General features: G+C 41.7%; 1 protein-coding gene across 1 annotated transcript in view; it reads left to right on the forward strand.

Moving 5' to 3' along the window:
• Positions 1-998: 998 nt before the first annotated feature.
• Positions 999-24,079, forward strand: part of PID1 (phosphotyrosine interaction domain containing 1) — a 92,283-nt gene continuing 69,202 nt past the window's right edge. Inside the window, exon 1 of the mRNA XM_082224661.1 lies at positions 999-1,386. Coding sequence (XP_082080787.1) covers positions 1,357-1,386 — 30 coding nt within the window. The 5' untranslated portion in view covers positions 999-1,356. The remainder of the gene's footprint in view (positions 1,387-24,079) is intronic.

Raw genomic sequence — 24,079 nt, forward strand, 5'->3', positions numbered from 1 at the left:
CGGAAGAAATATCAACAACCTCAGATATGCAGATGACACAAACTTGATGGCAGAAAGTGAGGAGGAAATAAAGAACCCTGCTTCTTGGGAGGAAAGCGATGGCAAACCTAGACAGCATCTTAAAAAGCAGAGACATCACCTTGCCAACAAAGGTCCGTATAGTTAAAGCCATGGTTTTCCCAGTAGTGATGTATGGAAGTGAAAGCTGGACCATAAAGAAGGCTGATCACCAAAGAATGGATGCTTTTGAATTATGGTGCTGGAGGAGACTCTTGAGAGTCCCATGGACTGCAAGAAGATCAAACCAATCCATTCTGAAGGAAATCAGCCCTGAGTGCTCACTGGAAGGACAGTTACAGATAGGTAGCTGTGTTGGTCTGCCATAGTAAAAAAAAAAAACACAAACCAAAAAAAATCCTTCCAGTAGCACCTTAAAGACCAACTAAGTTAGTTCTTGGTATGAGCTTTCGTGTGTATGCACACTTCTTCAGATACCAAGGACAGATCGTGAAGCTGAGGCTCCAATACCTTGGCCACCTCATGAGAAGAGAAGACTCCCTGGAAAAGACCTTGATGTTGGGAAAGAGTGAGGGCACAAGGAGAAGGGGACGACAGAGGACGAGATGGTTGGACAGTGTTCTCGAAGCTACCAGCATGAGTCTGACCAAACTGCGGGAGGCAGTGGAAGACAGGAGTGCCTGGCGTGCTCTGGTCCATGGGGTCACGAAGAGTCGGACACGACTAAACAACAAATGAACGCCTCCCTCCCCTCAACCCGCTTTTGGTCCCTGCGCGCCTGTGGGCAAAGCAACCGGCCGCCGCGCGCCAAAGCAACTCGCGCGTCACACGCCGCGCGCAGAAGCCGCCGCCGCCGCCTCTTGCAGGCGACGAGCAAATCCAGTCAGCAGCGCCCAAGCGCGGCCGGGCTCCGGAGCGAAGGGTGGGCGGCGCTGGCGGAGCGAGGAGGCGGGCGGCGGGCGGCGGGGCGGGGCCTGGAGAGGCTGGTCGCCCCCCTCCCCACCTCGCCTCTGCTGCGCTGAGGGGCCTCCGGCGGCGACTAGCGCAATAGGACGGCGGAGCTCGCCTCGCTGAGGAAGCCGGCGCCAAAGCTCGACATCTTGGTCGCGACTCAAGTTCGTAGCCGGGGCTCCCGGGGCTCCGGAGCGCTCTCCCTGCCCGGCTCCCTCGCCTCTCGCCTGGGCGGCGCTTGCCCTTCGCCCCCGTCGCCCGCTGGCGGCTCGCCCCAAGCTGACACACGCCGAGCAGATGTGAGCGAGCCTGGCCAGAGCCCCGCAGCCGCTCCGCAACAGCCAGCTCGTTAGCAACAGTGTCCCGCCAGGTCCCAGCGGGAGAAATATGTGGCAGCCGGCAAGCGAGAGACTGCAGGTAAGCGAGGGGAAGCGGCTGCTGCCGCCGGTGCCGGAGGCGGCGGTTATTAGGACGGGGAAAGTGGGGGGTGGGGTGGGGGGGTGAGACGGGGAGACTCACTCTTCTTGTCATGTGATTGCAATATTTGTGGCGGAGTGAGTAAGGGGCAGCGAAAACAACAACTTGGCGCCCTCCTCCGCCTGATCCTGCCTGGCAGATCCTTCTCTCGCAACTTTCCTCCTTCGCCAGGCGCATTCCACAACGGACTGGACGGGGCTGCGATGGGGAATCTTGACTCCAGATGTGCTCCTTTTTGCAAAAAGCGCAGATGACTTGCAGATCGTGGATTCTGGCGGCGGCGGGGGGGGGGGGGATCCGTCTCTGGCTCCGAAAGGAGCTTCTCTTGAGTGAGATGTGTAGGAAGAATCCTTCCTGACTCTTTATAAAGAGTCCTCTGCTCCAAATCGTTGAATTCCACTTCTAAAAGGTTTTTTTTTTTTAATAAAGAAACATACTCTGTGTGTGTGTGTGTTTGGCCGGGGAAACGAGGGACTGACGTTTTGTAGGGCGCGCAAGAATTTTCATTGACATCTGCTTGCAAACGACGAGTGGATGGGATCTGGTTTGGAATATAGAAGAGTAGACTGTTATTGCTCAACCCGCTCCCTCTCCTCCCACCCCCCGTGTTGGCTGAACGTGGTGCTTTTTTTTGTAGAGGAGTCATTAACAAAAAACGAATCGAGGTCCCTAGTGAGTGTGCGTTCGTGCGCGCGCGCGGGAGGGGGGGGAGAGTGGTAGAGCAGGGGTGTTCTTGCTTGCAGGTCTCTCTCTCCTCCTCCTCTCTCTTGCTCTGTCTTTTTTTCTTTTTCTTTTTCTGCTCTAAAATATTCTCCAGATGGTCAGCCAGAAAGACTGCCAGATAAATTTACAGAATCCCACAGACAAACTTTTTGGCAGACCGAAACTGCATTAAATCTCAGAGTAAACTTTGAAGAAATTCTAAAGTGGCAAAACAAAACAGTATTGGAGGCCGAATGGTTTTGAAGGCATGAGTGGAAGAAAATACACTAATGCAGAATATTTATTTGTAAGGGAAGGGCCAGAGGTTGGCAGGCATGTGTAAGGACCTGTATACTGCATGGGAGACACATGCTGGTGTTTTCTTGCTGCAAGTATGATCTGTTTTACAGCGGTGGGTTTGGAGTGTGAGTTTAGAGTACATAATATTGCAGTCTTGATGATGCTGAGTTGATACGGGGACAACTTTTGAAAGTTGCTTCTGTGGTTTTACTATGATTCATCCAGCCGTAATATGAGGAGTTATTGACTTCTCCCTGCAGATATTTGGGAATAAAAGCCTGTTGTATCCCTCTGAAGATCATGCACTGGTAGTTGCAGTAACTCTTTAGTGTGCCCCCCCCCCCGTTGAGTATTATTGCTCCTGAATGCACAATAATTAAAATCCCATTGAAGCTGTTCAGATGCTGTATGCTTTACTTAAGGTAGTATGTGCGGGTTCCAAAGCACATGTCTCTTGGAAAGCAAACGGTTCTGGCTTGCTTTCTGCGTTGTGATTTTTCCACACTAGAAATATCAGCTTTTTGTTCAGGGAATATTTGGCTATAATAACATTGGCTTAATGTTTTACATTGTCATTTTAGCAGTGTTGTTTTCTAAAATTGGGCTGTTATGTAAATCTGCTGGCAAACTAAAGAAATGAGCAATAGTTCAGCAGACTTTTATAAAAGAAGTCCATCATCTACCATTATGAAACACCCTCTTAAAATAAGGTTCTTCTGCTCTCCAAGCTGAAGTCCTCAAGCCATTTGTTTGTGCATGTAATTATCTGGAGTAGATAATAGGTGTAGATCTAGGCCTGGCACCAGGATCTTAAAATGTAAAGATGCCATTATATTTTGCTGAGTTGTAGTACAACTGACTATATTTGTGTTGCTCTTCTAGATAGGTGTTATGGTTCAAGCACTCTTAAAAAAATACTGATGTTCCAAAGAATACTGACATGTCAAAGGTATCTAACAGTTATGATTATTTCCTTTTAAAACGGAAAATTGTACGTGTGACAATTCATGTCCTTGAAACTTCTTAAGGGATCTTGCCTTAAAACTACTTGTGAATTGCAACTTTGTATTTGCAGAACAAGAGTACAGTATTGGCCTTCCTAGATAGAAGCAAAGTACATTTCTGAATGCTTCAGTAAAACCTGTTGCTTTGAGACACTTTCATGTTAAGAGAAAAAAAACTTGAGTAAAAGAAAATACTAGTATTTCTTAAGTCCCCCCCCCCCCAAATCAGGCAAACATAGTAGAGTTTTTATGGTGCAAGTGGTATGTGTGTTTAATTGACTGGGGTCTTGGATTATTGGGATGTGTCATCTTAATCTCCTGCTGAGTACTTTGCATAGTTTCTGAAAATAGATTTAGAGAGCTACAACTCCCAGAGTTCCAATGAGCCGTAGAAGATATGAGTATGCTCTAATGTCCTCACTACAGAGAGCTGATGCTCCTCTCTCTCCCATGTCTTTGTAAGAATGCTACAAAAAAAGTTCAGAGATCCCAGCCCATCCACTCCCAGTCAAAGTGAGGGTGTTGTGGCCATTCATCAGCAGAGCAAAGAGCCTCCAAAGAGAGCTTCAGTACATGAAATGGACTGTTGCTTTAATGCTGTGGGAAAGACTGGGCAACATGGCCAAGGTCTCATTGATCCCTTTCAAAAACACTGCCTTGCTCAGGACCACATTAACATAATAAGTTTCTTCTTAAGACCTAAGTGTTCAAGGCACATAAACGCATACCATTTCTCTTGGTCAATGAGCTAGGAGTATTTTAAAAAAAATATCCCCAAAGTTCATTTTTATAGTGCAGGAACACCACAGCTTGATAAACTGGAGAGTGAACATAGGAAGCTGCCCTATTTTCCACATTTTCTTCTCATCCATCTAGTTTAGTATTGTTTACACTTCCTAGGATTTTGGTCTGGGGTGTCTCCCAATCTTCCCCTTCCCTTTCTCTCCCCACTGCAGACCCTTGCCTACATCCAAGCTTTTCTAGTACAGTAGTCTTCAACTTTTCAAACCTGTAACCAAAACTTGCATTTGTAGACCCAGTTTCATTTTTCATTTTACCATATGGAATCACATTTTTTGGGGTGGGGTGGCATGCAGTTGAATTGAATTAGGCTATTGGTCTAGGTCAGGCATAGGCAAACTCAGGCCTCCAGATGTTTTGGGACTACAACTCCCATCATCCCTGACCACTGGTCCTGTTAGCTAGGGATGATGGAAGTTGTAGTCCCAAAACATCTGGAGGCCCGAGTTTGCCTATGGTTGGTCTACGTGCTGCAGTGTTCTGTAATCTAGCCTTTGCCAACATTAGTGCCTCCAGATGGTTTGAACTGCAACTGCCTGATAGGAGTTGTGATCCATAATATTTAGAGGGCACCAGTTTGGCAAAGTCTAGCTTAATCTGACTAGCACTGGCCTCCAAGGCAAAGTTCTTCCTAGCTGCTCCTTTAACTGGAGTAGGCAGAAGTTAAACCTGGAAACTTTAAATATCCTAAGCATGGTTTGCTGAATATTTTACTCAGAGTAAAATATTGAAATTAATGACTCTAACTTAGCCATGCTTATTACTTTTAGTGGGTCGGCACTGATAAAACATAGCTGAATGCCTTCCAATTTTTACAAGCCATACACTAACAATAAAAGGAAATAAGAACCGTTGATCTGGATGAACAGTCAGATTAAAATTGGCTAAATTAAATTGCTTCAAATCTATAGATGCTCTCTCATCTGAAGATGATAAAATATAGAAAAGGATGTTTTAAGGATTTTTTGTTAACAGAAAAATGGAAAAAGCTTTTTTTTAGAAGGTGAAAATTGTCAAATGCTTCTGCAAACCATACTCATAGTGACTGTATCTAATTTAAAGCCTGCTGTTCTGAGTTGGCAGAAGTTTTCCCCCTGCCTTTCACGTACTTCACATTTTAAGATAATAAATATACATGGGAACATGAGACCCACAGAAACTAAGGCAAAACAAAGCTTGCTGTGCCCTTTCACTATATCAACTTCATAAAGTTTCTAAAACAAATACCTAGAAAGAAATATCTGAACATATTAAACACAGGTATTGGTCTCTGGCAGATATTGTGCCTTGGAGGTTATATTATTTCTGCAGCTGGAACTGAGGGATTGATTTCAAAGAAAAGAGCAGAAAATTTGGAGACTTGAACTGATGCAGTTTAGCCAAGTCCGATTTGGTCTCTCTGAATTTCAATATTTTCAGTTTACTGATCACCTGTCCTATTTTCAGACACAATTTCTTCATTCTAATACATGATAGCCTATGGACCCCTGATGCCACTGATGTAAAGGCAAAGTATACCCAACTGGGGCAGATTGACTTACTATCATCATGTCCAAAATGTGGGTTGGAGACCAGATTTTCAGAGCAAAGGAGCACATTGTTGTGGGGTGTTCATTTCTACTGTCTGCTGTTTACATCCAAATGCATACCCCGCCCAGCCAGGCTATGATACTGGAAATAAGTTTGACCAAGACTGTGTATGGGGGGGGGTGTTCTAAAAATTGGACCTCCTACTTCATACGCTCACACTCTAGGCCTTTGAAGACTTTGCTTCCACCACCAAGTAGAGAACTCTGGAGCCTTAAAGGACCAACCCTCTGTCCTGAGGACAGGAACTTCACCTCCATTCCACAGTCTTTTTCCTGGTGCATTACCTGCTTCTCTGGACTGTGCAGTGGGCACCATCTGATTCTTGAGACTTGGGAGACTGTGCCTGTGACGGTCGTGAGTTCTGTCCCTATAGGCCCTGGTGGTCTGAGAGGTTCCACAAGCTATTCCTGTCCCTCAGCCCCTAGTGCAATGGTCTCCCTATCTTGTGCCCTTGCAGCCTCTTTCAAGGATCATGACATAATTGAACAATGAGAAGGATACAGGACAACAAACTGTTAGAATTCCTGCTCCATGATTGCAGTCATGTGGTTTTTGTCTTTCACATGACGGTATATGTTTTGACTCCACAGAGTGGGAAGTGACGGAGACAGGATGTTTGTGTTACTGTGTTCTGTGAAGTGGGACTATTGTCCTTTGTTATTTTTCTCTTTGCTGTCTGATATTAGAGAGAGAAGGAGCCATGTTGCAGTGCTCCATGTGTGTTTATATGTAAATAAAGTAGATTAGCCAAAATGCTGAGTTGCTGAGGTCTGTCACGCGCATGCTGTGCAAACTCTGCAGATCCCTAAGTGTGCCGGTGTCAGGTGGCATCGGTCGCTGTGATGTTCAGGCTGAAGAAAGCTTTTGAAGCTCCCGAAGGAAAGACCAGGAGGGAGAGAACATGCCAGTCAGGCATGTGTCTCTGCCAGGGTCCTATTCGAGTGTAGGCTGAACTCCTGACACAAACCATCTTTGCAAATTATTTATAGAACTAGTTGAGATATGCATATCCATCACTTTAAACACTCGCATTTGTGAAAAGCTCTTCATGGATGACCTCAGACAGTGACCAGTGCCAACTCAGCTGCAATATTTTTCTCTGGATTCAGTTCTCACATTCAGCTGTCAGTCATTGTAGTGGAAAAAGCAAAGTGCCGCTTCAGTTTCACTACTGCTTGGGATGCCATAATGTCTGGACAACAGTTCTAGAAACATCATAATATCCAGGGTCCATCTACACCGAACTTTGTAGTGTTGCCAGGGCACGAACCACATGGTGGCTCTGTCATTGAAAACTGAGGTATTCTGATGAGCCACAGCTTCATTTCTAACTTTGCAGCCAGCTGTGATACTGGCAGCTAGCCAGTTCCTAGTCCCAGAAGGAGTGATTGTGTTTGCAGTGCTTTGCTACAATGGTAGTGTTAAAATGGACATAAGTGCTGTAGCCTTCATTGGAACATAGTAAATATTGCATTAGAACAAATTAGTTGATGGTATATGTGTTTGTATCTTTTTAAAAATCTGGCACTTGGTTTGGAATGAGAAAATATTTTACTAGAGCAAAACAGGTGATGAAAACAATGTACAGAACAGTGTAGTAATTGTAGTATAAAATTATAGTTGCTGGAACAGTTATAGCTCAGAGAATGGGCTTCCCATAACCAGGATGGAAGCAGTGAATTTTGAAAAATAATAACAATTCAGCCCTTGCTGACTGATATAGGGGGCTTCAAATGCTTGTCTGGAATGGCAGGGACTTTTTATTTTTGAGAAAAATAATAAAGATATTATAATTGATACCACTGCTTGAGAGTTTGCCATATTCTTGCATTAAGTTTAGACTTATTTGGATCTTGAGTGCCTAAAATGAAGTTTTTGATAACTTGGATGATTTTGTATTTGTGCATGGATGTTAAAGGTGAGGGTTTCCTTTCTCTAAGCTTGTATTTTCATCTCTCTTTTATTAATCTGTTAAAAGAAATAAACAATGTGCAGATGCCTGTTAGAGGTTATCGTGTTAATATTGGTAGTATGAAGGAATACCCATTGATGGGATACAGAGACACATGCAGAAACATCCTTACTTAGAAAATACCAGTAGCTTTGCATTTAATCTTGAACTTTCGCATGTGTGAATTAGCTAACTATGGCAGTGTATGGATTGAAGTACATTATATATTTATGGTGTGATGTCAACAGAGTAAGACAAAAGATGAAATTGAACATGTCTGCCTCTCACCCTTAATTAGATCTTAAGTCCCACACAGTTTTTCTCTCTCTTAAGGTTGCATTTGTTCTTAATTGAGATGATGTGAAGAGTGGAGGAATGTTTTGAGGAAAAACCTTTTTCTTTCTTGTGGCTCAAACATACAACTTGGAATGGGGGTGTGTGCAGTGGATTGAATAATCTTACAAAAAAGATGTTTCAGAATTTTACAGGATTCTTATTGATTTTGTTCTCAAAACATGAGTTTTTAAATGTATAGCCCTGTCTGTGTCAAAGGCCTTAGACAGATAGTATCTCACTGCTCTGGAGGTTGCATGTAATAAGACTAGTTACTCTAAATGTTAGGTTGGTTTTCATGGCTTTTGAAACAGATGGCTCCGTGTTCAAAGCTAGCAGATGTTAGAATTGTATCTGTTATTGTGGTGACAGCTTAGTGATGAGTTGTTGACATACTAGCAAAAAATACCATTTTTTTAATTGGAGAATTAACTTCATTACCAAGCTATGTTTTCTGTGTCTCTCAGCACTACATTACATTTGATGATAAATAAGCAATACTTACTAATCTTCTCAGGTAAAATGGGATTTGTATGATACAATCCTCTATTTACTGCAGAACACCCTAATTGGCTTCAAGAGGATTATTCCAGAGTTACTTATCGGATCCACCCAGCCATGGCAAAACTGTCATCTGAAATCAATTAACTGCATACTGATCTTCAGATTTTGCTCATCCAATGCAAATTCATCAGTATTATTAATGTGAGAAGTCTGTCACAAGCACATATAAAATTCGTTTCTGCCCTTCTCTGGGCACAGGCAATCCACGTTCTTAACATTCATTTTACATGTTTTTATATAGCATCTTAGACAATACCTACAATTTAAAACCATTATATTTAAAGCACATTATAATGAATTAGAATGCAGCCATACATTTTAAAGGTGGCAAACCTGTGGTCTCCACATCATTTATTCCTGCATTGCAGGGGGTTGTCAACCGGGTCCCTACCGCCCACTAGTGGGCATTTCAGGATTCTAGGTGGGCGGTAGGGGGTTCTACGGCACAAGCTGAATCCTCCTTCCATCGAGCACTGGTGGGCGATAAGGAAGTTCTACCATCAAGAAAGATGCATTAGTGGGTGGTAGGTATAAAAAGGTTGACTACCCCTGGACTAGATGATCCTCAGGCTCCCTTCCAAGTCTACAGTTCTGTGATTTACCATCTTTCCCATTAGACTTGCTTGTTACCATTCAAATGAGAAAGATATGTTTGTATCTAAATTTCCATTTCCAAGCTATCTTCTAAGACCACAAGTAGATCAGACCAACATCTATCCAATCCAGCACCCTGTTTTCTACAGTGTCCAATTAGATGCCTAGAGGAAGCTCTCACACAGGACATGAACACAGTAGCTCTCTCCTGCTGTTGTTCCACAGCAACTGGCATTCAGAGTCATACTTCCTCTGAACCTGGAGTTACTATGCAATCATCATGCTAGATGGTGTTGTTTAATTGTGTAGTCGTGTCCGACTCGTCGTGACCCCATGGACCAGAGCACGCCAGGCACTTCTGTCTTCCACTGCCTCCTGCAGTTTGGTCAAACTCATGCTGGTAGCTTCGAGAACACTGTCCAACCATCTCGTCCTCTGTCGTCCCCTTCTCCTTGTGCCCTCCATCGTTTCCAACATCAGGGTCTTTTCCAGGGAGTCTTCTCTTCTCATGAGGTGGCCAAAGTATTGCAGCCTCATAAGAGTGTTCTTCTTTTATGCTAAATTTTTTCTTTTGTATTTTTCTTCTTTTTTTTGTTTCTTTGTTTGAATTCTCGATGTTTGTTGTTTGTTTTTTCTGATTATTGTTGATTTTTGTTGATGTTAACTTTTTGGAAAATGTTAATAAAATATTATTATATATAAAAAAACAAAGTATTGCAGCCTCAGCTTCAGGATCTGTCCTTCCAGTGAGCACTCAGGGCTGATTTCCTTAAGAATGGATAGGTTTGATCTTCCCGCAATCCATGGGACTCTCAAGAGTCTCCTCCAGCACCATAATTCAAAAGCATCAATTCTTTGGTGATCAGCCTTCTTTATGGTCCAGCTCTCACTTCCATACATTACTACTGGGAAAACCATAGCTTTAACTATACGGACCTTTGTTGGCAAGGTGATGTCTTTGCTTTTTAAGATGCTGTCTAGGTTTGTCATAGTCACTGATAAACTTTATCCAACATGACTTTGCCATAATTCAAACTTTTAAATTCAACTGAATTCATTCCCATTACCACATTTTGCGGTAGAAAATTTAATAGTTTTAACTTTGCTTCCTTCTTGCTGCCCTGAATTCCCCACCATTTAGTTTCATTGGAGGACTCTGAATTCTATTACTATGGAAAGGGGGAGAACAGATTCCCTGTATTCACTTTCTCTATACCATGTATTATTTTGTATACCCAGGCTCAGTTCTACCATTAGGTAGAAAGAGACAGTCCCCTTGGGGTTAGGGTTGCTATAGTCTCAAAAGTGAAAATCCAGACAGAGTTCTTGAGCTTTTTGGGGGAACACCCCCCCAAAAAAGATTGGAGGCTCTTCTTGGGTTTTGTAAAGGATTTTTAAATAAAAGCAAAACCCCGCCCTACCCAGACATTTTGCCGATTCAGCAAAAATGAACCCGGACGCCACTTTTGCAGCCTGATTACCGGATGTGTCCAGGAAAACTTGGTCTTACGGCAGCCCTACCTTGCTGTGAGACAAGGAGCAGCAGCAGAATACTGGAGGACAGCACTGTGCGTGCAGTGTGACCTGCCTTTCCCACTCTGAGCCAACTCTTGTCCTCAGGTGTGTTGGAGGATGCTGTTCAGTAACCAGTGTTGAAGTAAGATTCAAGTACCAGTTCTGTGGAATCCCAAGTGTTGACTTGGAGTAGGGGGAGATTTTGGTCTTGCTTTAGGTAGCAGCATGTCTTGCGTTGGCCCTATATACCTCTCAGTCACATCACCTTTTTGTCTAAATCAAAGGTGAAGGTACCCCTGACTGTTAGGTCCAGTCGTGGATGACTCTGGGGTTGCGCGCTCATCTCGCTCTATAGGCCGAGGGAGCCGGCGTTTGTCCGCAGACAGCTTCCGGGTCATGTGGCCAGCATGACTAAGCCACTTCTGGCGAACCAGAGCAGTGCACGGAAACACCGTTTACCTTCCCTCCGGAGCGGTACCTATTTATCTACTTGCACTTTGACGTGCTTTCGAACTGCTAGGTTGGCAGGAGCAGGGAACGAACAACGGGAGCTCACCCCGCCACGGGGATTCAAACCGCCGACCTTCTGATCAGCAAGCCCTAGGCTCTGTGGTTTAGACCACAGCGCCACCCATGTCCCATTGTCTAAATTAAGAGATTCCAAATGTTGTAGCCTTTCTTCACAGGGGAGTTCCTTCAGCAACCTAATCATGTTGTTTGGCTTTTCCTCAGCTTTTAGAGCTCTGCAATACACTTTTTTGAGGTGCAGTGACTTGAACTGTACAGTTTTCTTTCTTTCTTTTGGATAAAGTTTTATTAACGCTTTTCACAATACAGTCTACACAAAGAATAGTGAGAGCCAGTGTGGTGTAGTGGTTAAGAGCGGTAGTCTCGTAATCTGGGGAACCAGGTTCGCGTCTCCGCTCCTCCATATGCAGCTGCTGGGTGACCTTGGGCCAGTCACACTTCTCTGAAGTCTCTCAGCCCCACTCACCTCACAGAGTGTTTGTTGTGGGGGAGGAAGGGAAAGGAGAATGTTAGCCGCTTTGAGACTCCTGAAGGGGATGAAAGGCGGGATATCAAATCCAAACTCTTCTTCTTCTTCTTCTAGTAAAAAGAAAGGAAAGGAAAAAGAGAGAAGAGAGAATAATTCAGAATCCTCTCTCGCAAGTCTTAACTTTTGTCCCATACATAGAAAGGTTTGTCCTCCCAGTTTTCACCTGAAAGCACCCCAGGCTTCTCCCAGCCTCTCACACGGCGAGATCTCCACTTCCCGGTCTCTCACACAGGGTCCAGAAGGAGAACTGTACACAGTTTTCGAAGAGAAGTTGAATCTTGACAATTTCTTTTGGACGCTTTCTTAATGATCCCTAACATGGAATGCACCTTCGTTACTGATACTGCAATGAAAACTTAAGTGTTGCTACAATTTGTAGCTAAAAGATGAAAGCAAACAGCTCTTTAACATTGATTTTTGTGTGTGGGACGTGAGGGAAGTTGATTCTTTGTTTGACTACTCTCACAAGTTCAAAGGACTTTATTTCCTAGACTGTTCTTGCTATTTGAGTTAGTATTGGGTTAGGAAACTTGAAAACAAAGCTCTGTGAATTCAGAGCAGCTCATCTGGCACCACTTAGGTTTGGGCAGTTCCCTTTTTCTGTGTTGTTTATACTTTGCAGAAAATGAACAGCTCTGCAAAAGTGCTAAATTTGGGAAATGCTGTGTGACCAAAGAAAATGAAAGTCTGTGGGTCCTTTGTAGAAAGATTTTTGAGAAGCAGATCTTAAGAGATTCATTTAAAGCATGTTGCCTTATGAAGTTAACAGTTCATCTAATGATTTAAATCAATGGCTTCTTTGAAAGTAGCTAATTAAAGTTCTGAATAATTTATTGTCTAAGGCTGCAAGCTTTCACATGGGAGTAGACCTTTCTTTAAGTTGTAGGCATGGAGAGACTTGGACTGTCAGTTTGTAGCAGTTTAAAGTTTTGGTTTGTTTATTTGAATATCGAATGGCAAATACTTTGAAACCATAGGAACAATTTGGTTGCAATATCTAAGTATTTTTAAGAGTTACCACAGTACTTCGTGTAAAGAGGAACTGCTAAACAATTCTCTGTGCTTTTGAACAAAGGTAGGATGTTGATTTCCACCTGGGCTCAGTGTTTGAAAGAGCCAGCTTGTAAAAGTTCATAATTACCTTACATTCTAAAGTCTCATGCAGCAAATACAACAGAATCATAGTACCTTAAAGACTAGCAATTTTATCCCTCAAGCTTCTGTGTGCAAGAACTTGCTTCACTTGATGCATGAATAAAGTCTTCTGCAGCTTGATCCCAAATGCCTTTCCTTGTGTTGTCACCATTGCCCTTCTTTGAGTTCCCAGTTCCACACCATGTCTGATCATGGTGAGAAGCTAGGCTTTTGATAAGTTTTTTAAAGGCCCTGAGGACTTTAGTTCTTCTTCTGTATTGTCTCTCAGGAGGTGGTGCAAAACACATCTTTTCTGTTTGGTCTTTAGTTCTGGCTATTTTTTCTTTTTATTGGTGCTATTCCTTCTGGGCTCCCCCCCCCTTAGATTTGTTCAGTTTGATTCATTGTATATTGCCTTAAGTGCTAGAAAGGCAGCTAACAAATGCTGATGACAAAGATTTGGACAGTTGAGTGAAGAATATAAATAGAACCAACCAACATCTGTCTCATTCTTGAGTTATCTTCCACTAGCTCTTTAAATTGAGTTGGTAACTGATCATTCCTCCTGTGGGCAATTTGTGGGCTCTTACTCTAGTTATCTTATGCAGGCTTTTATTTTCTATCCAGAATTTGATAATGCTCAAACTGAATTCCTTTAAGCACTTCTTTAGCCTACTTTAAACATACATTTCAAAATAACTTTGAGTATTTAATCTGGTAATTACTAGTTGGCATTGTATGTCTGCCAGTGGTTATACCTCTTTAATCTTCATAAGTGTGGTCCTTGCAAGCCTAGTCCTATGTACAAAGAAAATAACAAGGATTGAGCAACTCTGTTAACACCCTCATTTTCCTTTCAGTAAACAGACTCATTACGTAATTGTGGATTGTAAAGAATTGTGATAAAAGTGCATCTTTGCCTTCACACATACGGACACAGGGCTATCTTGCTTTCTTCATTTCACTATAGTATCTGGTTTATATGAAGAAGGTAGGAGGAAAGCTTGTATTCTTTCCCCCCTTTCTCAGACAATAGTTTCACATTCCTAGAATATTTGTTTGTATGCCAGTTTTAATTAGCTCTTAAAGCCCTAATTGAGCTTCACATAGAATCGTAGAATTGTAAGGTTGAAAGGGACACTGAGGGTCATGTAGTCCACTGCGCTGCAATGCACTGAATTCAGAAAGAGGTCATTTGAAGTCAATGCTACAATTGTGTGTGAAATAATGGTGTTTGTTAATTAAGAAGTCCTTGACTTCTTTTTGTGGAGAATGTCTTCAGTGATACATTGCCTTTCATTTTTTATATATATAAAAAATTCATGTGTGGCCTTGAGATTAATTATCTGAATCTGTTAAAGTTTTCTAATAAATGTGGTTTTTATTTTGAAAGAAAAAATATTTTGTGAGGGTTTTTGGCATGTTTATTGATGGAATCGGGACGCGGGTGGCGCTGTGGGTAAAACCTCAGGGCCTAGGACTTGCTGATTGTATGGTCGGCAGTTCGAATCCCCACGGCAGGGTGAGCTCCCATCGTTCGGTCCCAGCTCCTGCCCACCTACCAGTTCGAAAGCACTCTTAAGTGCAAGTAGATAAACAGGTACCGCTTTATAGTGGGAAGGTAAACAGCGTTTCCGTGTGCTGCGCTGGTGCTGGCTCGCCAGCTGCAGCTTCGTCACGCTCACCACGTGACCCGGAAGTGTCTTCGGACGGCGCCGGCTCACGACCTCTAGAGCGAGATGAGCATGCAACCCTAGAGTCGGACACGACTGGCCTGTACGGGCAGGGGTACCTTTACCTTTACCTATTGATGGAATGCCAGTTTCAGATGTTGAGTGGCATTCTCTATAAAACTAACCAATTTTTATGATGATGTATGTTGAACTTGTCTCTATGCATGAGAAGATGTGCGTCCAGAGAATATTATATTCCATTTTATAATAGAAATGGTGGCCCTCAATTATCACGGTTCCAGCCTTGACCTCAAGATATAGCTGAGTTGATGCTGCTGCAGCTGTGGTTGGGGGATGACCTGGCTTCCTGATTCTAAGCCCTAGGACTGGTGTTTAGGAGCCAGTAGAACCTAAGCCCAGACTTTTATGGATGCCCTTCCCTGAGTCCAAGTCACTTGATGGGTCAAATACCTCCTTCACACCCTACCCAACAGCATGGTAAGCCTTCTAATGGAAAAGTGCTTTATTTAAGGCCAAGAGCATGGCACTCATAAGAGTTAGCATTTTTTATACAAGAGGGTGGAGCTTAAGTGGAGTTGATAGGATAGAAGGATTCACAGGGTCCTGGCTACCTCTAGCCTTTCTCAGAGCAAGTTGTTCACTTGGAGCTTTCCATGGTACTGCAACTGTCAGGCTGTCTTTCTTTGCAAGCGTCTGCATCAGATGGTTCAGATCATCTACAGTGTGAATGGCTGAGAGGTTTCACTGTAAATAGTTTCTCTTGTTTAGTCTTTTTGGCTTTTTTATAACTGAGATTCAGCAAGGGCTCTTTAATCTTAGCATTAAACATGACATTTCCAAATATCAGAAGGTCATCTCCGTTCCTTTCCTTCTCCCTTCCAACGGGCAAAGGAATAACATGGAAGCAGTCAATGGACATTTTGAAATGCTTGCTGCTATACAGCTTGATCATGTTGACATATTATCCAGTATTTTATAGGATTAAAACAGGTACACATGCTGGTTGTCTTAAAAGGCTCAAGCAAGCAGCATTTATTAAGTAATTTTGAAAAGTTAAACACAGAAAAATAGTACCTGGAAATTATACCTGTTTTTTTAAAAAAATTCAAACCAGTATCCTATAATTTTTTAGTCTATCATTTAGTCTTTAGCTCCAAAAAAAGTCACAGTGCTTGCCTCTCCCTCCTTTTTCCCCTTCCCTCCCTCCCTCTCAAATGTCCAAAACTTGGATCTTAGGTGTCTCTGAGTACTTATCTATCTCTACTGTCTTTGTTACATTATAAAAACAACTCATCTACTTTGACGGGTTAATATAAATAACAGTAAATATACACAGATAGCTGCTAGCAGTTCCAGAATTTCAAAACTTGGGCTATACTACAAGGTTATTGTTGGATCTAGTACTTAAGCAATAATATAGTGTACCAGCCAAATGTATTTGTCAGATGATGAGCTCCAGAAGTAGATACATTTCATAGATAGAGGTACATAGTTTAAATATACAAACATTTGGATAGTGTGTAACTCTTGCTCAGCTCCGCCCTCAACAATAAATGGGGTGGGAGCGGCCATAGATGATGTCTTTTTTTAAAAAAAGTCTTTTCAATTATCAGGTACTGGCCTGATTTTACAGAAGTGAGTATAATTAACCTTTGATTTCCATAGACAGGCACACAGGTGAGTGGTGGCAGTCCCCAGGGTTTAAGACAGGGGTCTTTCCCAGCCTTGTCTGGAGATCCAGGGACTGAACCTGGGATGTTTTGCATGCAAATATGTGCTCTACCACTGTTCTGTGCTCTTTTTCTAGATTCATGCCAGTTCCTACTATGGGTGTGGAAACTTGCTGTATCTTGTAGGGTGTTGCTTCTGTAAAAAGTCTTGTTCTGTACTGACTCTTGAACTGTTTCCTATGTTGTCAGGGTCTGGGGGAATCAACAACGGCTGTACAATTTTCTTTTTCTTACCAAGTTACTGGGATACAGGAGTAATTAAGGGGTTGTTACCTTTGCTGTTGGTCACGATCTTGTCAAGTGTTAAATATAGGTTGTTCATACCAGAATGCTTGTTTACTTCATAATTTTCGTTTTTGAAAAACATTTTAACTCATAGGGATAGTGTATTCAGTCATGGGGGAAATTCTTGTTTCTCTAGGAAGACCCACCAAATTGTTGAAAAAAACTACTGGGATCTTGAAGAAGCCTGAGCTATTCCTAGAGTGGCCTTATAGTACATCTGTTTCTTCATCAGTCCTCCAAGAAAGTTGGAGTGCTGCCCATTCCACCAGGAGTTCTTCACCATTGTTTGCTGAAACTGAGTTGGAAACTTATTCCCAAATGAAAATGGGTCTTTTTGCTACTCAAGCTGGCAAAATAGTTTGCAGATTTGGGATGCTGGTCTATGGGGAACTAGTGGAGTCAAACATCTGATGAAAATTGAGGAAATGACCAATGGACATTACATTAAATACACCAAGGACTGCAATCCTGTGCATAGTTAGTTGCAAATAGGTTCGATTGAATGGACTGGGCCTTATTTTTAAGTAATTCTACATTTAATGTTGGAATGTCTGTGCATTATATTCTTGGTATAGCATCAGAGGCCTTCCTTGCAGAAAGTTTGGCTGAGAGGACGTGGTTGCATTACTGAATAAACAAAGTTATGTTCTCAGGTAGGGATGTAATAGAGAATTTTATATTTGATAAGACAGCTTGCTTACATCAAGCTTCAGCTTAAGTGGGTGTATTGTGTGTGCATGCATGTGTGCACCATAGGCAATAAAAGACATGGTATCTCCAACTTTTCTTGCTCTAGAGTTCCTTCTGTTTGTCTGGAGAGTAATAGACTGACCTTTTGTTTCTCTGTTATGGTTTGAGGCTTCTGGCATATCTGAAGCTTTCCAAGATAAACTAAGCGACTGTGGCTTGGCATTGGAAAAGCTTATGTTGAATGAAACTAAAGTTTCGGCAGCAATTACTGACTGAATTAAAATGTTATCAACTGAGTTATGGATGTGGTTGTGGGATAAACCCTGGCCTATTGTATATGAATAGTTCAAATGTTAATGTTGGTTTTGCTAGAGCAAAATCAATCCCACTGAAATAAATGGCTGTTATCCAGAATTTGCTCCTCCAGAAGATTACACAAACTTAAGAGTTATTCATTGTGTTAAAAAGTACTGAAATAGGTTAAAATAGGTGACCAATCCTTTCACATCACACAATATGGATACATTTTCCAAGGGAAAATGCATATAAAATATTTCAGAAAAGGAGCTTACACTAGTTTCTCCACTCTTCTCTTGTGATGTTCAGATTCCCTGGAGTCCCTGCTGGAATATGCACATGCCTATCTGAAGAATGGAATATATTATAATAGTATGTACTACATGCTGGTCTTGCATATTGTCATTGCTTGTCAATATATTATATGGTAACTAGATATGTGGCTGAGAGATGTAGCTGGAATTTGCAATATTGCATTACAGTGGTACCTCGCGTTAAGTACTTAGTTTGTTCTGGAGGTTCGTTCTTAACCTGAAACTGTTCTTAACCTGAAGCACCACTTTAGCTAATGGGGCCTCCTGCTGCCGTGCTGCCGGAGCATGATTTCTGTTCTCATCCTGAAGCAAAGTTCTTAACCAGAGGTACTATTTCTGGGTTAGCGGAGTCTGTAACCTGAAGCATATGTAACCCGAGGTACCACTGTATTAATGAATGCTCTTTGCTCCTCTCCTAGGTTTTCAGAACTCTAAATCTTAGGGGATTAATTGCTCCATGTGGAGAAACTCTCTTGCAGAATTATAACACTTGTTCTGGCTCTGCAGGTAGAATTCTAGTAGGTCTTGTATTCTTTCCCAAATATTAGAGGTTCGATCCAGACTTACTAATGCTTAGGGTAGACCCATTGAAGGCAATTGGACTAACTTATGTTGATTTTACTGGTTCTGTTCTAAAGTTGAGTAAGCCTGGGTCCAACCCTAGCAGTCTTTGAGGCAATGTGCAAAGTTCTCTTTGATGACACAGAACACTGGCCCTGGCTGCATCAATAACTCAACACAGCATCTCCCGGTTGAGCTATACTGGAAATGCCCTAGAAAAGAAGGCAAGTTAAAAACAAACCACCATTACAAATTTCTTTAGCAGCACAGGCAACCATTTGGTTTCTGAGATTTCTTTTTGTTTTTTCTCATTTGCTGGAATAGCCCATTAGCTGATACTATAACATCTAGTACAGTGCAGCTACAGCCACTAAAGCTTCCAATTAATACATTTATTTGAAATGAGTACTCCCTGACTTTCAAGGACATAGCAGGAGCTCCTGCCTAGTTTTTAATGGATGAAGTTTTATCCAGAGGGTAGCCTAAGTGCTTATTACTGTGCATCGACAGAGAACCATATAATCAGAAAATGAAAATTACCAAGGAATGTCTGCTGCACCAATGGTTTGGAATGGCTATTCTCTAGCACAAAAGCCTGAGCAGGATTGGCGTTTCCCTCTGCATGCTCTTATTTTCTTATAAAATCTGTAATAGGTACCACATGTCTATGGAGAGGATTGAAGCAGAACACAATAGCTCTGCCGCTCAAGAAATAACCAGCTTCTAAGGAAAGCTAAGATATAGTCTTTGCAGTTACATGGCATGGTGAATTTTGTCCAAGTATAATATAGTAATGTTCTCTCTTCAAAATTTCTGAAGAGCTCTCTTATAACATCAGTCAGGAAAGTAATAAAATACGACAGGTTTTGGGGAAAAAACATTGTTGTACAGTAGAATTGGGGGGGGGGATGTTAGCAGGCACAGAATCCTTATCTATTACTTTTCTTTTGACTTCCCTCTTTCTGTCTCTTTCTCATTTTATTACATCCTATTCTATTTTTAATGTTTGGAATGGATTTACAGGCCTTGGTTTGGGAACAGCACTGGTTAGTGCCATCCCTAGAATGCCTGATAAAAGTTGTACCAAATGATAAAACTTCTAAAAACAGTTCAAATATAGATGCAGACTTAGATCAGATGCAGATTCTGATTAAGATGTCACAACAATTTAAGATGCTGGCAAAGCAGAAAATTGGCAAATGAGAGACAAGGAGAAAGCATATAAGTTTGAGGCATGCTCTTGGTCCTCCAAACCAGGTGATGTCTGAAATGAACCTATCTTACTGAAGGCACAGGAGAAGACGGCTGTCTGAAAGCTGAACAAGAAAAAAATAATGAGAGCCAGTGCAGCATAGCAGTTGATGTTGGACTAGGAGCAAGCTTAAGATCACTGCTCAGCTGCAGAACTCACTGTGGGACTTTGGCTTAGACATTCTATTTCACCCTAGTCTATTTCACAGAGTGGTTGAGGATATAAAATGGTTGGGAAAGAACAAAGCTCATTCAAGGAAAAGTGGGATATAACTAAACATCTAGAGGTCTATCTTAAGAAAAGCCTTAGAGATGACTTGATCTTAAACTAAGGAACAAACTTCAATCCCATCAAGCAGAAAAGGTTAAAGACAGTTTATTGAAAGCCTGAAGTGCAAAAAGATGGCAAATCCAGACACTGAGAGAGCTCCTATGCTTTCAAAAGTTGCACAGAATTTGATTTGATCTTGCACATCTAAGCACAGGAGGAGATGTGCAAGTTCCCCTGGAGAACTGCCCCCAGCTGGATATGAAGTGATTTAATTTTGCTGGTGATGAATCTTTATAGCAACTGAAACAGATCTTAAAGGCATTGGAACATGAATTCTCAGCAGCTTATCATATATTCTGTGGAGTGCAGTACAGTGTTGGGCATGCACAGTATTGCTAGACCTAGAACCATGGTTTGAAATTGGCTTAGTATCCTGGCTTGTTATGAAGCTCTTCCTGATTTGAACAAAGTGGGAGACTACAGTTAGAGACCTCCTGGCTTAATTGTGGCTTATGTGAATGGAAGAACAAAAAGATTGCATGCAGGGGTGTGGCTAGGAAGGTAAAAAAAACTTGGGGCATGAGTCAATGGCACAAACTTGCATGTGTTAATTTATATGTAAAGATGAAAAATTAGGCTAACTTTAAGAGGGGGAAAAACATTTGGCTGATGCTACCAGGGTGTGCTCTGAATATGGGATGCCTACAGGATTTTCTGGGCTGAGTACATATGGACCTTCTGCCACACCCATAAAAGATTTGGAAAAACTGCTGCTCATGTGCATATTGAAACCAAAATGAGTCTTACGCGACATCTGGCAAGACTCCTCAATTTGCCCAACATGTGTGCGTGCGCGTGCACACATGCAGTGGACTACTATGAAATATGGTAAACTTTGGCATTCCATTGTAATTAGTAAATTCATATCAATAAGTACATGTCCCCCCCCTGATGTCTGCTATTTATTTGCTTTGAGGGTGGTAGAGACCTTAGGAATGCAGAAAGGCACCGCAGAACTCAATGAATAGAAAATGTGAAAATGGCTTCTGTTGGAGGAAGTCATGGTGCTTCTAAAGTTTAATTTGAGTCTGTTGAAGTCAATCAGTGTCTTTGTACTGGCTTGAGCTGGCACTGGATCACATCCTCTCCTTTTAAAGACTCTGCTTGTATTCAGTACATCTGTGAGAAAAATAAATATTTACAGTGTATTTCCCTTCAGCCTTTATTAGAACATAGGGATAGGATGGAAGGAAGCATTATGGGCATCTTAACTTCATATGTAGACCGCTTCTTAAACAGAAGCTGGGAGAGAAAATGGAGCAGCCAAGCTCTGTTGTGCCTCCTTTTTAATTACATGCTAAAAGAATGAAAGGGAAAAGGCAGACTTCCTTTCGCCACTGTAGATTTGCATTTAGAAATGTGCGCACACTGATCCCTTTCACTCTTTATTTACGTGAAGGGGTAACAAGTGAAGAAAGGAGCTTAAAGACGGCAGCTGTAGCCCCATCCCTGTCATCCACCCTTGAGGTGTGGAGGTGTTTGTGCAGGGTTGTACAACAAGGATGGGGAGCCACTGGCCCTCCAAATGTTGTTGGACTCCAACTCCCATCAGCCCTAGTCAGCATGGTAAGTGATCAGGGATGATGGGCATTGTAGTCTAGTGACATCTTTCTAAAACTGGAGGGAGGCACTACTTGTAGAGATCTATGGGCGAATACTCTCCCACCTCAGACCTCCACACAAATTTGTGGCTAGACTGGGAGGAGGTTTGTGTTGGGGTGGAACTAGACTTTATAACATTTATAACACTTTTGAAAGGGGTGCTCAAAAAACAATTTCCCCCAACAGTTTGTAAGTAGCCTTGCTACACCAGTGCTGACTATGGAGATTGGAGAATTCCAACAAAAACTGAAATGGAAACAGAAATGGCCATGTTTGTTTGTTTGTTCCATGTCCAGAACAGAAATCAATCCAGTGAATATGATTGGTATTTGCTGCTGCTGTTGTTTGCAGTCTGTAAATGATTCGCAATTGATTCCATTTCTATCCACCTCCCAATTTGCATTGTGTTTCCTTTGCGTTGAAATGAATGGGGTGGAATAACGTAATGTAATGACAGCGTAACTTATGTAGTTTACATAATTAGTTACGTAAATTATGTAAGTTAGTAATTTCGCCACAGCAGGCAGTAAGATGAATTATGCAGTTTTGGGTGGAACAAAACAGTGCTGCATGCGATGAATACATGGTGGAAAGGAAAATGATGCCTTCTTATATCCCTAATGGAGACGCTATTAAAATCAGAAGATACACAAGAGTGCTTTTTCAGGAAGAAGTCTTAATAGTATAACATTTGTTTAGGCAAGTGCTTTTCTCAAAGACCCTGAATTTATTATTTTACTGAGATAAATATTTCTTTGCTGGATAGGTTCTATCTCAAACCATCTAATCAGTCTACTAGATATGTATGTTTTTCATTTACAAACAGTATTGTTCAACACTCTTTTATTTTTAAGTAGTTGAGAAATGGCCTTTTAAACTGAACAGTGAAACTTGGAGTTACTATGACTGGGTTCAAACTACCTTTCTGTACAATAGGTAAAGTAACTTTTTATTTTAAAGGGTTTCGTTTGTTTGTTTGTTTGTTTGTTTTGCATTCTAATCTATGAAAAAGCACATTACATCAGTTCCCACACTTCCTGGAAAATGCCCCACTCATGACCAAAACACAGAAAAAGGACAGGCAGCAAAGGGGAAGTCCCAGAGATGCCTAGAAGTAGAGAAAAGAACAGGATCTCCTCTGTTTAAAGATGTGGGAAGTTTTGATATTATGGCAGCATGCTACTTGGTTTTTGAGATCTTTGCCATTTTTTCTTGTGAGAGATCTTTAGGTAGTAAAATTTAAGAAGAAAGAGCACACATGGAAATTGTGTTCACTGATCTTTTAATCCAAAGTATAACTCAATTCAGAAGGTTTGCCATGATAATATCACAGAGCATACTCGGGGTTTTAGCAGTTGAACTGTAAGGACTGCTACAGGGATGTTCTCTTATATGACCCCATTTGGATTGAGTGGGGAAGTGTGAAGTGCATAGAAGAGGTAACTTGAGCAGGAGAACTTCCTGGCATCTTCCACCCTTGATAATGAGGCCGTTGTTTGTGTGCAAGCTGTTCACACCGACCACTTTCTCACAATACATAATTTGTGGTCTTGTTCCTTGAAGATGGTTTATATCAAACAAAACTGCCATTCATAAAGGGCCAAGCAAATGTAGTAAAACATGATCATAGCTGGGAATTGCTGCAAACTATGGATTTATGTCAAGAATGTTAATGATTTGTTTATGAATAAGTGGGCCCATAGTATTGTGAAACATTCTCAGAATTGCTGAATGGACAGTTTAAACTGAACTGAGACAATTCCTGAGCTAAATAAGCTGTATTGGTTGTGTGTGTGAAAGAACTGGTTGCAGCTAAGTTTATGGTTTTAATAAACAGCACTTTCTTTTACTCAGTCTGTCCAAATTATAAGTTGCTGCTGCTCACATATAAACATGGGTTTTCTATCTTTTTGTTTCTCAGCCCATAAGGAATAATTATGAACATGTACCCTTGCATATTGTAGATGATTAAAGCTGCATTTTAAAATCTAGCTGTTAAGAATCCTAGCATTTTAGAAAGCCCAGTATGGATTTGGCTACTAAAGCAGTATCCCAGAACCACAGTGAAGATATCAACTTTGAAGTTTATTAACTAATAAATTATCATAAACTTTTAAAAAGATTATGAACTGAAAATTTCATTAAAGCAACTTGGAAGTCTTCCAGGGCAGAAATATTTTCTTCTATATCCAGGAGCTATGGCTATGTGAGCCAGTAAGCAATGGGGCCAGCACATTCCAGGAAATTGGTTATTTCGGGAATATATGTAGAAAACCCCTTATGTGGTTGGCATAATCATGAAACCCTGATGCAGTTGTAGCTCTATATGTAAA

This window comes from Podarcis vaucheri (assembly GCF_965113315.1).
Source record: "Podarcis vaucheri genome assembly, chromosome: 5".
In the NCBI taxonomy this organism is placed as follows: Eukaryota; Metazoa; Chordata; class Lepidosauria; order Squamata; family Lacertidae; genus Podarcis; species Podarcis vaucheri.